Source organism: Phaethon aethereus, assembly GCF_964289735.1.
Source record: "Phaethon aethereus genome assembly, chromosome: 36".
In the NCBI taxonomy this organism is placed as follows: domain Eukaryota; kingdom Metazoa; phylum Chordata; class Aves; order Phaethontiformes; family Phaethontidae; genus Phaethon; species Phaethon aethereus.
In genome coordinates this window covers 1-15535 of record NC_138612.1, presented here as the reverse complement: position 1 = coordinate 15535, position 15535 = coordinate 1, and the positions used below count along the sequence as shown (strand labels likewise).

Sequence of the window (15535 nt, the reverse complement as noted above, 5' to 3'; positions counted from 1 at the left end):
ATCCCCCACGGCCTCCCCCCAAGATCCCACGGTCCCCCGGGGACCTCCTGACCACCCCCTCCCCCGACAGCCCCCCCAGTATCCCATAAACCCCCCGGAGCCCCCCCGACCTTGACCCCCCGCACTATCCCGTGATCGCCCCCTCCTCCCCGGCCGACCCCCGCACCCCCAATACCCCATCACCCCCCCGCCGGTCCCGTGACGTCACGCCCGGGCGCCGGGGTCCCCCGGACCTGCCCGCGCGGTCCCCGCGGCGATCGGCTCCTCGCGCCGCCGCCCGCTCACTTCCGGTCCGCGCCAGCCGGACGTAACGTAGGACGAGAGGAAAAGCGGGCGGGGCGGGAGGGGGATGGGGGAGGCCGCTCTAGGAACGCGGGAGGACCTCGCTGTTCCTTTTTGTTCTCTGCGGGAGGGGGGGTACCGGCGGACTCAGCCGGTGGGGAGGGGGCGGATGAGCCGCTCCGGGCGGGGAGGGCCGGGCTCTGCGTCTGCGAGAGGACGGGGAAGGGGGCGGAGGCCCCAGGCGGAGCTCTCTGTGGTGGCGGGGGTCGCTCTAGGCCCGGCCCTGGCGGAGCGGAGCTCGATGGTGCGGTCGGGCCCGCCCCCTCTCCCCGCAGCGCGCAGGCGCGCGAGGGCGGGGCGCGCATTGCGCATGCGCCACCGGCATCGTCTGCTCCCACTGGCTGCCGCGCAGCGCGCGCGCCCCGCCCCGAGGCGCGCGCGGGGGGCGCCATCTCCTCGGGGGCACGTGAGGGGGGCGGCCGGCCATTTTGTCTCGCCTGCACTGCGCATGCGCCCCGCCCCGAAGCCGCCCGGGGGGGCGCCATAGTTCTCCCCGACGCCATTTTGCCGCGGGGGGGGGGGGGGGGCGCCGCGCATGCGCTCAGGAACTCTCACCCCCCCACAGGTAACCAGTGGCCCCCCCAGTGCTCCCAGTATCCCCACAAGTCCCTCCCAGTACTCCCCAGTGTCCCCCAGGTCCTCCCCCTGTGCCCCCAGTATGTCTGCGTCCCCCCAGTCTCTCACAGTGCCCCCCCCCGCTCCCAGTGCCTACCAGTGCCCCTCCCCAGTTCCCCCAGTGCCTCAGTTTCCTGGTGTCGTTCCCCCCCCAGGGCATCCCAGTATGCCCCAGTCCCTCTCTGCCACCCCCCAGTATGTCCCAGTGCCCCCCCCAGCCTCTCGAGACTCCCCAGTACATCCCAGTCCCCTTCAGGGCCCTCCAGGGCCCCCTCAGAGCCCCCCCCCAGTATGTCCCAATGTCCCCAGTCCATCCCAGTGCCCCCAGTACGACCCAGTCCCTTTCTAGGTCCCCCCCAGTGCATGCCAGACCCCTCAGATCCCTTCCAGTACATCCTAGTGGCCCCAGTTCACCCCAGCCCCCCCCCCCAAATTCCCCTCAGTTCATCACGGTGCACCCCAGTTTATCCCAGTCCCACCTCAGGACCCCGCCCCAGTTGATCCCAGTGCTCCCAGTCCATTCCAGTCTGTCCCAGTCCCTTCCAGATCCCCCCAGTTCCCCCCAGCACCTGCCCCAGTCCATCCCAGTGTGCCCCAGTCCATCCCAGTGCCCCCCAATCTACCTCAATCCCTCCCAGCACCCCCCAGTCCCTCTCAGTCCCCCCCCAGGACTCCCCCAGTCCATCCCACTGCACCCCAATCTATCTCAGGACATCCCAGTGCCCCAGTCTGTCCCAGTGCCCCCCCAGACCCCACCAAGTCCATCCCAGTGCACCCCAATCTATCTCAATCCCCACCAGCACACCCCAGTCCCTCCCAGTGCCCCCCTAGAACCCCTCAGCCCCTCCCAGTGCCCCCAGTCCCCCCTTAGCCCCCCCCATGCCAGTGCCCCCAACCCATTCCAGACACCCCCAGCCAATCCCAGTGTCCCCAGTCTCTCCCAGCTGCCCCCCAGTCCATTCCAGTGCCCCCAGCCCATTCAAGCTCCACCCCCAGCACCCCCCAGCCCACCCCAGTGCCCCCAGTCCCTCCCAGTTCCCCCTTAGCCCCCCAGTCCATTCCAGTGCCCTCAGCCCATTCAAGCTCCCCCCCCAGCCCATCCCAGTGTCCCCAGTCCCTCCCAGCCACCTCCCAGTCCCTCCCAGTACCCCCTTAGCCCCCCAGTCCCTCCCAATGCCCCCAGTCCCCACTTAGCCCCCCAGTCCCTCCCAATGCCCCCAGTCCCCCCTTAGCCCCCCATGCCAGTGCCCCCAACCCATTCCAGACCCCCCCAGCCCATGCCAGTGCCCCCAGCCCATTCAAGCTCCACCCCCAGCACCCCCCAGCCCACCCCAGTGCCCCCAGTCCCTCCCAGTTCCCCCTTAGCCCCCCAGTCCATTCCAGTGCCCTCAGCCCATTCAAGCTCCCCCCCCAGCCCATCCCAGTGTCCCCAGTCCCTCCCAGCCACCTCCCAGTCCCTCCCAGTACCCCCTTAGCCCCCCAGTCCCTCCCAATGCCCCCAGTCCCCACTTAGCCCCCCAGTCCCTCCCAATGCCCCCAGTCCCCCCTTAGCCCCCCATGCCAGTGCCCCCAACCCATTCCAGACCCCCCCAGCCCATCCCAGTGCCCCCAGCCCATTCAAGCTCCACCCCCAGCACCCCCCAGCCCACCCCAGTGCCCCCAGTCCCTCCCAGTTCCCCCTTAGCCCCCCAGTCCATTCCAGTGCCCTCAGCCCATTCAAGCTCCCCCCCCAGCCCATCCCAGTGCCCCCAGTCCCTCCCAGTTCCCCCTTAGCCCCCCCCCAGCCCATCCCAGTGCCCCCAGCCCATTCAAGCTCCCCCCCCCCCAGCCCATCCCAGTGCCCCCAGTCCCTCCCAGTCCCCCCCAGTTTCCCCCCCGGCCCCTCCCGGGGTCGCGGCCCCACATCCTGCCCCCGCCCGACCCGGGGAAACGCTCAACAAAGGAGTTTCCTGCCGGGGGGGCCCGGCCGGGACCCCTCCCTGCGGGGGGCTCGGCACAGCCCGGGCCCCCGCCGCCGGCCCGAGCGGGCGGACGGACGGACGGACGCCTTCCCGCCGCCTCCGCTCGCCCAAAGTTGCCCAAACTTTCCCCGGATTTCGCTCCCCCCCCCGCCCCAGCACTCCTGGGTGCCCCCCGGGCGCTGGGTCCCCTCCAGGAGCCCCCCAGAAGGGGGGCAGGGCGGACCCGGGTTCCCTGGGAGGGGACGGGGGCGGGAGGGGGCCCGGGTGTGGGCCCCCCCAGCCGTGGGGCAGAGGAAAGGGGGTCCGGGCGCCGGGTCCCCCCGGCGTCGCTATGGGGCTGTGGCTGCTCTGGCTGTGGGTCCCGCTGGGCTTCGCCGAGGAGGGTGAGTGACTGGACCCTCGGGAGGGGACATGGGGCCCGGACCCCCGGGTCCCCTCGGGGTGGGGAGGGGGATGTGGGGCCTGGACCCCCAGGTCCCCTCAGGGTGGGGAGGGGGACGTGGGTCCCGGACCCCCAGGTCCCCTCGGGGTGGTGATACAGGTCCCAGACCCCCAGGTCCCCTTGGGGTGGGGAGGGGGATGTGGGGCCCGGACCCCTGGGTCCCCTCGGGGTGAGGATGTGGGTCCTGGACCCCCGAGTCCCCTCGGGGTGGGGAGGGGGATGTGGGTCCCAGACCCCCAGGTCCCCTCGGGGTGGTGATACAGGTCCCAGACCCCCAGGTCCCCTTGGGGTGGGGAGGGGGACGTGGGTCCCGGACCCCCAGGTCCCCTCCGGGTGGGGAGGGGGATGTGGGTCCCGGACCCCCAGGTCCCCTTGGGGCGGGGAGGGGACGGGGGGTCCCAGGCACCCGGGGACGGGGGGGTGGGTCACTGTGGGGGGACGCAGGCGCCCAGGACCCCCCTCACCCCCCCAGAGACGCTGCTGAACACGCGGCTGGAGACCAGCGACCTCAAGTGGACCGTGTACCCGCCGGGGGAGGGGCAGGTGAGGGGCGGGGGGGTCGCGGGGGGCCACGGGACCGGGGGTCCCCCGCGCCGCTCCCCTCCCTGTCCCCTCCCCGGCCCCGTGTCGCCCCGACCCCCCCGTCACCCCGTCCCTAACAGCCCCCGATGCTTCCCCATCTCCCCCCGCCTCCCCTTCCCACACCCCCGGCCCCCGCGCCCCCCGTGCCCCCCACCCCGAGAGTCCCCCGTGCCCCCCATCCCACATACCCCCACACCCCCGTGTCCCCCCGCGTCCCCCACCTCAAATGTCCCCACCCCCCCCGTGTCCCCCCCACCCCCGTGTCCCCCTCCGCGCCCTCCCACCCCCTGCACCCCCCGTCCCGTGTCCCCCCGTGCCCCCCGTGTCCCCCCACCCCGCCTATCCTCGCGTCCCCCCACCCCGAGCGCCCCCCCCGCGCGTCCCCGCGCGTCCCGCGCCCCCACGCGAGCGTCGCCGCGTCCCCGCAGTGGGAGGAGCTGAGCGGGCTGGACGAGGAGCGCCAGGCCTCGGTGCGCACCTTCGAGGTGTGCTCGGGGCTGGGCCCCCCCGGGCCCCCCCAGAACAGCTGGCTGCGCTCCGCGTGGGTGCCCCGCCGCGGCGCCACGCACGTCTACGCCGAGCTGCGCTTCACCCTGCTGGCCTGCGACAGCCTGCCCCGCCCGCGCCCCGCCCGCCGCCGGCGGGGGGCTGCCGCCGGACCCCCCGCCGGACCCCCCGGCCGCCGCGAGGCGCTGGGGGGTGGTCCCGGCCGCCGTGACGCTCCCGATGGCCAGCCCGGCGACGGCCCCGGCCACCACGGTGGCCTTAGCAATGGCGCCGGCAACCACGATGGTCTGGGCAACGGCCCCGGCCACCACGATGCTCTTGGCGATGGTCCTAGCAACGGCCCCGGCAACCGCCCGGGTGACCACGATGCTCCCGGTGGTGGTCCTGGCAACCGCGACGCCCTTAGTGACGGCCTCGGCAACAGCCCCGGCGACCACGGTGCCCATAGCAACAGCCCCGGCGACCACGGTTCTCCTGGCAACAACCCCAGCAACGGCCCTGGCAACCCCGTTACCCTTAGCAACGGTCCCAGCAACTATGATGCCCTTAGCAACGGCCCCGGCAACAGCCCCAGCGACCACATCACCCTTAGCAACGGCCCCGGCAACCACGGTTCTCCTGGCAACAACCCCAGCAACAGCCCTGGCAACCCCGTCGCCCGTAGCGACGGCCTTGGCAACAGCCCTGCCAACCCCGTCGCCCGTAGCGACGGCCCCGGCGACCGCGATGCCCTTCGCAACCGCCCGGGCGACGGCCCCCCGGCCGCCGCGCCCCGCCGGCACCGCAGCCCCGCGCCGCCCTCGCCCCGCCCGTGCAAGGAAACCTTCAACGTCTTTTACCACGAGGCGGACGCCGACACGGCGACGGCGCTGACGCCGCCCTGGATGGAGAACCCCTACGTCAAAGTGGACACGGTGGCGGCCGAGCACCTCTCGCGCCCCACGGCGCCGGCGGCCGGCGGCCGCCCGGCGGGACGCGTCAACCGCAAGACGTTACGGTTGGGGCCCTTGAGCCGCGCCGGCTTTTATTTGGCGTTCCAAGACCTGGGAGCCTGCATGGCGCTGCTGTCCGTCCGGCTGTACTTCCAGCGCTGCCCCGAGGCGACCGCGCGCCTGGCGCGCTTCCCCGCCACCGTCCCGCGCGAGCTGGTGGCGGCGGTGGCCGGGCGCTGCCTGGAGGGGGCCGTGCCCGCCGGCGCCGGCGCGCCCGTCATGTACTGCCGGGAAGACGGGCGGTGGGCCGAGCCCCCCGCCCAGGGCTGCGTCTGCGGCCCCGGGAGGGAGCCCGACGGGGGGCTGGGGTGTCGCGGTGAGTGGGGGGAGCCGGAGCGGCTGGGGGGGGCTCTGGGGGTCGCGGGGGGCTCGGTGGGGGAGAGTTGGGGCATCCTGGGGGGCTTGGGAGGGTTCTGGGGGGGGCCGTGGGGGGCTCTGGGGGTCACGGGGGGCTCGGTGGGGGGGAGTTGGGGCATCCTGGGGGGCTTGGGAGGGTTCTGGGGGGCCGTGGGGGGCTCTGGGGGTCACGGGGGGCTCGGTGGGGGAGAGTTGGGGCATCCTGGGGGGCTTGGGAGGGTTCTGGGGGGGCCGTGGGGGGCTCTGGGGGTCACGGGGGGCTCGGTGGGGGGGAGTTGGGGCATCCTGGGGGGCTTAGGAGGGTTCTGGGGGGGCCGTGGGGGGCTCTGGGGGTCACGGGGGGCTCGGTGGGGGAGAGTTGGGACATCCTGGGGGGCTTGGGAGGGTTCTGGGGGGGCCGTGGGGTCTCTGGGGGTCACGGGGGCTCGGTGGGGGGGAGTTGGGGCATCCTGGGGGGCTTGGGAGGGTTCTGGGGGGGCCGTGGGGGGCTCTGGGGGTCACGGGGGGCTCGGTGGGGGAGAGTTGGGACATCCTGGGGGGCTTGGGAGGGTTCTGGGGGGGCCGTGGGGGGCTCTGGGGGTCACGGGGGGCTCGGTGGGGGGGAGTTGGGGCATCCTGGGGGGCTTGGGAGGGTTCTGGGGGGGCCGTGGGGTCTCTGGGGGTCGCGGGGGGCTCGGTGGGGGGGAGTTGGGGCATCCTGGGGGGCTTGGGAGGGTTCTGGGGGGGCCGTGGGGGTCCCAGGGGCTCGGGGGGTGGAGCCGGAGCATCCTGGGGGTCCTGGGGGTCTGGGGCGTCGTGGCGAGTGGGGGACGGGGGGCACAGGGGGTGACGCGGGGTGATGGGTCCCCGTGCGACCCCCCCGCCCCCCCCGCCCCCCAGCCTGCGCCCCCGAAACCTTCAAGGCGGAGGCGGGGGGGGGGCGGTGCGAGCCCTGCCCCCCTTCAGCCAGGCCCCGGCGCCCGGCGCCACCGGCTGCCCCTGCCGCCCCGGCGCCTACCGGGCGCCCGGCGAGGGTCCCGCGCTGCGCTGCTCCGGTCAGCACCCGCGGGGGGCCGGGGGGCTGGGGGTCACCCAAACGCCGGGGTCCCTGGGCTGGGGGGCACGGGGCGCCCGGGGCCGGGGGGCTGGGGGCCACCCAAACGCTGGGGTCCCTGGGCTGGGGGGCACAGGGTGCCCGGGGCCGGGGGGTTGCGGGTCTGGGGGTCACCCAAACGGCGGGGTCTCTGAGCTGGGGGGCACGGGGTGCCCGGGGCCGGGGGGTTGCGGGTCTGGGGGTCACCCAAACGCCGGGGTCCCTGGGCTGGGGGGCACGGGGCGCCCGGGGCCGGGGGCTGGGGGTCACCCAAACGCCGGGGTCCCTGGGCTGGGGGGCACGGGGCGCCCGGGGACCGTGGGTTCGGGGGGCACCCAGACCCCCTCGGCCCCCCCAGCCTCACCCCCCGCCGCCCCCAGCGCCCCCCTCGGCCCCCCGCAGCGTGGTGGCCCGGCTGAACGGCTCCGGCGTGCGGCTGGAGTGGAGCACCCCCCGCGACGGCGGCGGCCGCCACGACCTCACCTACGCCGTGGGGTGCCGCGCCTGCCCCGAACGGGCGCCCTGCGGCCCCTGCGCCCGTCTCGCCTTCACCCCCGGCGCCGCCGGGCTGCGGGGCCGCGGCGTCACCGTCACCGGCCTCCAGCCCTACGTCACCTACACCTTCACCGTCACCGCCCGCAACGGCGTCTCCCACCTCAGCCCCCACCCGCCCCCCGGGGAGGAGGTCAATGTCACCACCACCAAGGATGGTGAGAGGAAGGGGAGGGGTGGCACCCCAAAACCCACCCCGGGAACCCACAGACCCACCCCAGGACCCCAAAACACACCCCGGGACCCCAAAACCTGCCCCAGGACCCCCCAAATCTGCCCCGGACCCCAAAACCTGCCCCGGGACCCCCAAACCCACCCTGGGACCCCCAAACCTGCCCTGGGACCCCAAACCTGCCCCGGGACCCCAAACCCACCTTGGGACCCCAAAACCTGCTCTGGAACCCCCCAACCTGCCCTTGGACCCCCAAACCCACCCTGGACCCCCAAACCTGCCCTGGGACCCCAAAACCTGCCCCAGGACCCCCCAAACCCACCCTGGGACCCCCAAACTTGCCCTAGAACCCCAAAACCCACCCCGGGAACCCCAAACTCACACTGGGACCCCAAAACCTGCCCTGGGACACCCTAAGCCACCCTGGAACACCTAAACCACCCTGGGACCCTCAAACCCACCTGAAACCCCCCCATGACCTGCCCTGGGACCCCTAACCCAACTGGAGACACCCCCCCATCCTGGGACCCCCAAGCCCACCTGGAGACACCCCCCTGGACCCGCCTGGGACCCCTAAACTCACCCAGGGACCCCCCAGGATCCTTCAGGGACCCCTTAACCCACTCTGGAACCCCCAAACCAACTCTGGGACCCCAAAAACCCATCCCGGGACCCTCAACCCCTCCCCCGGGACCCCCCCTGGGACCCTAAAGCCCCCCAGGATCCCCTAACCCACGCCGGGACCCCCCTGGGACCCCCGGGACCCCCCGACCCCTCCTGCAGTGCCGCTGCCAGTGTACGACGTCGTCCGGATCGGGGGGTCCCCCACGGGGGTGACGCTGTCGTGGCCGACCCCCCCCCCAGCCCCCCCCGGGGGCCACGTCCTCGACTACGAGGTCAAGTACTACGAGAAGGTGGGGAGGGGCCGGGGGGCATTTTGGGGGCTCTGGGGGTACTGGGGAGCTCATAGGGGCATTGGGGGGGGTGTCCCGAGGGGTACTGGGGGGACTTGGAGCGCACTGGGGGGCTCCCGGGGGAAATTTGGGGGGTCCTGGGGGGCATTGGGTGTTCCCAAGTGACACTGGGGGGCTTGGGGGTGCTCTAGGGGGTCCTAGGGGGCACTGAGGGGGTCCTAGGGGCTATTGGGGGGCTCCTGGGAGGTATTTGGGGGGGTCTGGGGGGGCTTCTGGGGGCATTTGGGCCTTGTTGGGGAACACTGGGGGGTCCTGGGGGCTACTGGGGGGGCCTAAGAGCCATCGGGGGGGCCTGGGGGGGCTTTTGGGGTCTTCAGCGGCGTATTTGGAGGGTGCTGGGGGGCACTTGGGGGTCTTGGGACCCAAGGGACACGGGGGGGGGTGTCCGTGGGGGGGTCCCTGAGGAATATTTGGGGGGGCCCTGGAGGGGTATCGGGGGCCCCTGGGGCAAGGGGGGGGGTCTGACGCCCGCAGGTGGGGGGGGGCGAGGGCCCCCCCATGTTCCTGAAGGTGCCGGCGCCGCGGGCGGAGCTGGGGGGGCTGCGCCGGGGGGGGCTCTATGGGGTGCGGGTCCGCGCCCGCTCCGAAGCCGGATACGGGGACTTCGGCCCCGAGACTGCCGTCACCACGCAGGGCGCCGGTGAGCCCCCCCCCGGGACCCCCCAAAACCCTCCCGAGACCCCCCACCCCCCCCAACTATGGGGCACCCCCTGCAGCATCCACCCCCGGGGCCCCCTGAGCCTTCCCCCCGCCCCCGGGGCCTCCCTGACCCCCACGAAGCTCCCAGGACCCCCCTGGGACCCCCCGGGAAGCTCCACCCTCCCATGACACCCCTGGGACACCCTGGGACCCCCCTGACCCCCTGGGACCCCCATAATCCCCCCGAGACTCCCTGAGACCCCCCCATCCCCCATTATAACCCCCCTGGGTCCCCCCAACCCCCCCGGGACCCCTTCGGGCCCCTGTGGGACCCCCATAACCCCCCCTGGAAACCCCCAACCCCCCCCCGGGACCCCTTCGGGCCCCTGTGGGACCCCCATAACCCCCCCGGGAACCCCCAACCCCCCCCGGGACCCCTTCGGGCCCCTGTGGGACCCCCATAACCCCCCCTGGAAACCCCCAACCCCCCCCCGGGACCCCTTCGGGCCCCTGTGGGACCCCCCGGGCTGCCCCCCGGCACTGACGGCTGCCGGCAGAGGGGTCCCGGGGGGAGCACGGGGGGCTCGTGGCGGGGGCTGCGGCCCTGGGGGGGCTCCTGGTGCTGGCGCTGCTCGCAGGGACCCTGCTCTGCTTCAGGTGCGGGGGGCTGGGGGCCTCGGGGGGGTCCTGGGGGGCGAGTTACAGCATCCTGGGGACCCCGGGGGGGCTCTGGGGGTCCTAGGGGGCTCGGGGGGGGAGGTAGGAGAGAGAGTTGGAGCATCCTGGGGGTCCCTGTGGGGTGCTGGGGGGGCTTGGGGGGGTCCGGGGGGAGCTCTGGCGGATTCTGGGGGGGGCTTGGGAAGGACCGGGGGGGTCTCGGGGGGTTGTGAGGGGCTGGGGGGCCTGGGGGGTCCCTGGGGTGGTCTCTGGGAGGCCTGGGGGTCTTGGGGGGAGCGCAGGGGGATGCTGGGGGGCGGTTTGGGGGTCCTGAGGGGCTCGGGGGGGTCTTTGGGCGTCCTGGGGGGCTCCTGGGGGATCCGGGTGGGCGGGGGTTAGTCCAGGGGGGTCCTGGGGGGGTGGGGGGTGGTCCCGGGGAGTCTGGGGGGGGGTCTCACCGTGCGTGTCCCCCCCGCAGGCGCCACAGCCACCGGCACAGGGAGGACGCGGCCCGGCGCGGCCACCGCCCCGCGGGGCACGGTGAGGGTCCCCCCGGCGCCGCCCCCGCGTCACCGTGTCCCCGCCCCCGCCGTGACAGCAGCCACGGTGTCCCTTCGGGGGTGGGGTGGGGTGGGGGGTGTCTCCCCATCCCCCCTGTCCCCAAGTCCCGCCCCGTGTCCCCGTGGTGGCGGCGACAGCGTCCCCACGTCCCCGTGTCGCTGGGGCCGGCAACTGCGGTGAGGGTGGGGCGGGGTGACCGCGGGTGACTGCGGGTGACCGCGGGTGACAGCGGGTGACAGCGGGTGACAGCGGGTGCTGGTGGCAGGCGGGAAGCTGTACATTGACCCCTTGACCTACGAGGACCCCGGGGTGGCCCTGAGGGACTTCGCCCAGGAGATTGACGTCGCCTGCGTCAAGATCGAGGAGGTCATCGGGGCAGGTGACGTCCCCTGGCCCCGCCCTGGCCCCGCCCGGCCCCGCCCAGACCTGACGACCCAGCCCCAATGATGTCCCCAACATTGTCCCTATGGATGTCCCCAATGACGGCCCTGGCCGTGTCCCTAGAGAGGTCATCAGCGATGGCCCCAACGATGTCCCCAACGACGTCCCCGCCCCCAAAGATCTCCCCATCCATGTCCCCAACAACGTCCCCAACGACGTCCCCAACAATGACCCCAATGACATCCCCAACAATGACCTCAATGATGTCCCCAACAATGGCCCCAATGATGTCCCCAACGACATCCCCAACAATGTCCCCAACATCCCCAACGATGTCCCCAATGATGTCCCCAACAATGTCCCCAACGATGTCCCCAACGACGTCTCCAATGACGCCTTCAATGATGTCCCCACCAATGACCCCAAGGACATCCCCAATGATGTCCCTGTCCCCAAAGATCTCCCCATCCATGTTCCCAACAACGTCCTCAATGACGTCCCCAACAATGTCCCCAACAATGTCCCCAACGACGTCCCCAACGACGTCCCCAACAATGACCCCAACAATGACCCCAATGACGTCCCCAATGACGTCCCCAACGACGTCCCCAACAACGTCCCCAACGACGTCCCCAACAATAACCCCAACAATGACCCCAATGACATCCCCAATGACGTCCCTGTCCTTGTCCCCAAAGATGTCCCCATCCATGTCCCCAATGACGTCCCCAATGATGTCCCCAACAATGACCCAACAGTGACCCCAACAATGTCCCCAGCCAAAGATCTCCCCACCCCTGTCCCCACCCCTGTCCCCACCCCGTCCCCCCGATGTCCCTATTGATGTCCCTGAAGGTGTCCCAATCCCTGCCCCAATGATGTCTCCATCCGCGTCCCCCGTGGTGTCCCCAGGGAGGCGTGGGGGCTGCGGGGTGACCCGTGCCCCACGGCCCCCTCAGGGGAGTTCGGGGAGGTGTGGGGGGCTGCGGGGTGACCCGTGCCCCACGGCCCCCCCAGGGGAGTTCGGGGAGGTGTGGGGGGCTGCGGGGTGACCCGTGCCCCACGGCCCCCCCAGGGGAGTTCGGGGAGGTGTGGGGGGCTGCGGGGTGACCCGTGCCCCACGGCCCCCCCAGGGGAGTTCGGGGAGGTGTGCCGGGGCCGGCTGGCGCTGCCGGGGCGCCCCGAGTCGCCGGTGGCGGTGAAGACGCTGAAGGGGGGCGCGGGCGAGCGGCAGCGCCGCGACTTCCTGGGGGAGGCCGCCCGCATGGGGCAGTTCGCCCACCCCAACGTGGTGCGGCTGCGGGGGGTGGTGACGGCCAGCGCCCCCGCCATGATCCTCACCGAGTTCATGGAGAACGGCGCGCTCGACGCCTTCCTGCGGGTACGCGGCGTGGGGGGGACGCGGGGGCAGGCGGGACGCGGGGCGTGGGGGGACATGGGGTGACGATTGGGACGTGGGGGGCACGTGGGACGCGGGGGGCACACGGGACATGGGGTGACGATTGGGACGTGGGGGGCATGCGGGATGCGGGGTGTGGGGGGACATGGGGTGACGAGTGGGACGTGGGGGGCACGTGGGATGTGGGGGGCACACGGCACGCGCGGTGTGGGGGGACATGGGGTGACGATTGGGATGTGGGGGGCACGCAGGACGCGGGGGGCACACGGGACGTGGGGTGACAGTTGGGATGCGGGGGGCACGTGGGACGCGGGGGTCACGTGGGATGCAGGGTGTGGGGGGACATGGGGTGACGATTGGGACGTGGGGGGCACGCAGGACGCGGGGGGCACGCGGGACGTGGGGTGACAGTTGGGACGCGGGGGGCATGTGGGATGTGGGGCGTGGGGGGACATGGGGTGACAATTGGGACGTGGGGGGCACCTGGGACGTGGGGCATGGGGGGACATGGGGTGACAATTGGGACGTGGGGGGCACGTGGGACGTGGGGCGTGGGGGGACATGGAGTGACGATTGGGACGTGGGGGGCACGTGGGACGTGGGGCATGGGGGGACATGGGGTGACGATTGGGACGTGGGGGGCACGTGGGACGTGGGGCGTGGGGGGACGTGGGGTGGCATTTGGGACATGGGGGGCACGCGGGACGCGGGGGGCAGGCGGGACCTGGGGTGTGGGGGGCCAGGGAAGCCATGGGGCTATGGGGGGACGTCTGGGACGTGGGGGGCAGGCGGGACGTGGGGCGTTGGGGCGTGGGGGGCCGTGGGGGACACGGGGCCGTGGGGTGACGTACGCGCCACGGGGGCCACATGGGCTACGGGGGCCGCGCGGCGCCGCGGCCGCCGCCCCACGCCCGCGGCCGCCGCCCCACGCCCGCCCCACGGCGCGCCCGCAGGGCCGCGCCGGGACGCTGGGGCCGCTGCAGCTGGTGGCCATGCTGCGCGGCATCGCGGCCGGCATGCGCTACCTGGCCGAGACCGGCTTCGTGCACCGCGACCTGGCCGCGCGCAACATCCTGGTGGACGCGCAGCTGGTCTGCAAGGTCTCCGACTTCGGGCTGTCGCGCGCGCTGGAGGACGAGAGCTCGGCCGACCCCACCTACACCAGCTCCCTGGTGAGCACGGCCCCGGGGGGGTCCGCCGGGGGGGGGTCCCGTGGGGTGGGGTCCCGTGGGGTGGGGTCCCGTGGCGGTGGGGTACTCCAGAGTGCAGGGTCCCATGGGGTGGGGTCCTGTGGGGTGGGGTCCCGTGGGGTGGGGTTCCATCGGGGTGGGGTCCCGTGGGTGGGGTCCCATGGGTTGGGGTACCCCAGGGTGGGGGTCCCATGGGGTGGGGGTCCATGGGGTTGGGGGTCCCATGGGGTGGGGTCTCATCCAAGTGGGGTACCCCAGGGTGGGGGTCCCATGGGATGGGATCCCATTGGGGTGGGGTACACCTGGGGGTGGGGTCCCATGGGTTGGGGTACCCCTGGGGTTGGGGGTCCCATGGGGTGGGGGTCCCATGGGGTGGGGTCCCAGCGGGGCTGGTGCCCCCCGCAGGGGGGAAGATCCCGATCCGCTGGACGGCGCCGGAGGCCATCGCCTTCCGCAAGTTCACCTCGGCCAGCGACGCCTGGAGCTACGGCATCGTCATGTGGGAGGTGATGTCCTTCGGCGAGCGCCCGTACTGGGACATGTCCAACCAGGACGTGAGTCGCGCCGCGCCCCCCGCCCCCCCGCCTCTGCCCCGGGGGTGGGCAGGGCAGCTGGAGCCTCGTTAGGGGTGGCTGGGGGTAATTAGTGGTAATTAGTGGTAATTAGGGGTAATTAGGGGTAATTGACCCCCCCCAGCAGCTCGGGGGGGCCCAGCTGCTGCGCCTGGGGGGGGGGGTGTCCCCCCGAAGGCTTGAGGTGGCTCAGGGGGTCCCTGGACACCTGGGTCCCCTGTGGGGCAGGGGGTCCCCCAGACATGTGGGTTCCTGGTTGGCCGTGGGTCCTCTGGACACCTGGGACTCCCAGAGAGGGTTGGGGGGCCTGAATGCCTGGGTCCCCCATGGGACAGGGGCTTCCCTGGGTCCCCCGTGGGACAGGGTCTTCCCTGGGTCACCTATGGGGCAGGGGTCTTCCCTGGGTCCCCCGTGGGGCAGGGGCTTCCCTGGGTCGCCTATGGGGCAGGGGTCTTCCCTGAGTCCCCCGTGGGGCAGGGTCTTCCCTGGGTCGCCTATGGGGCAGGGGTCTTCCCTGGGTCCCCCGTGGGGCAGGGGGTCCCCCAGATCTGTGGGTCCCCGGCTGGCCGTGGGTGCCCCCCGAGGCCAGCGCCTGCCCGCGCCCCCCAGGTGATCAACGCCATCGAGCAGGACTACCGGCTGCCGCCGCCCCCCCGCTGCCCCACGGCGCTGCACCGCCTGATGCTGGACTGCTGGCAGCGCGACCGCAACGCGCGGCCCCGCTTCCCCGACATCGTCAGCGCCCTCGACCGCCTCATCCGCCACCCCGCCACCCTCCGCGTCACCGCGCCCGACACCCACCGGTACGCCGGGACGGGCGGTGGGGGGGGGGTCTTGGGTGCCTGGGTCCCTGGGGGGGGGGGCTGGGTGCCTGGGTCCTTGGGGGGGGGGTCCCGGATGCCTGGGTCCCTGTGGGGGGGTCCCGGGTGCCTGGGTCCTTGGTGGGGGTCCCGGGTGCCTGGGTCTTTGGCGGGGGGGGCGGTATCTTGGGCACCTGGGTCCCTGGGGGGGGGCTGGGTGCCTGGGTCTTTGGTGGGGGGGGGTCCCGGGCACCTGGTTCCCTGGGGGGGTCCCGGGCACCTGGGTCCCTGGGGGGGGGCGGTCCCGGGTGCCTGGGTCCCTGGGGGGGGTCTTGGGCGCCTGGGTCCCTGGGGGGGTTATGGGTCGCTGTGGGGCTGACCCATCCGCCCGGTCCTCGCAGACCCTCCCCGCCCCGGCTGGCGCAGCGCAGCCCCCCCGGCCCCCCCTTCGCCTCGGTGGGCGAGTGGCTGCGCACGCTGCAGCTGGGCCGGTACGAGGAGACGGTCCGCAGCGCCGGGGTCACCAGCCTGAGCTGCTGCCGCGGCTGCGCAGCGAGTACGGGGGGCCGGGGGGGCCGGGGGGGGCCCGGGGGGCATGGCGGGCACGGGGGTCCGGGGGGGGGCACGGTGCCACATGGGACCTTGGGGGCCACGGGGGGCTGTGGGGTCCTTGGGGAGATGGGGGATATGGGGCACACGGGGATGTGGGGGGCACGAGGGGGGCATGGGGGCGCAGCGGTGACCCTCGGGTCCCCTGCAGGGACCTGC

At 73.4% G+C, this 15535-nt stretch overlaps 1 protein-coding gene across 1 annotated transcript; it reads left to right on the top strand.

Moving 5' to 3' along the window:
* Window positions 1–3249: 3249 nt before the first annotated feature.
* LOC309414986 (ephrin type-B receptor 4-like) lies at window positions 3250–15323 on the top strand (the record flags this gene model as incomplete). The annotated part of the gene is given in 16 exon segments (XM_082012371.1): window positions 3250–3301; window positions 3833–3903; window positions 4371–5757; window positions 7251–7580; window positions 8378–8508; window positions 9043–9208; window positions 9765–9864; window positions 10343–10404; window positions 10691–10804; window positions 11940–12187; window positions 13159–13377; window positions 13801–13804; window positions 13807–13949; window positions 14577–14770; window positions 15169–15293; window positions 15296–15323. Coding segments are annotated over 16 exon segments (3374 nt in total), but the record flags the coding sequence as incomplete, so codon positions are not given.
* Window positions 15324–15535: the final 212 nt, after the last annotated feature.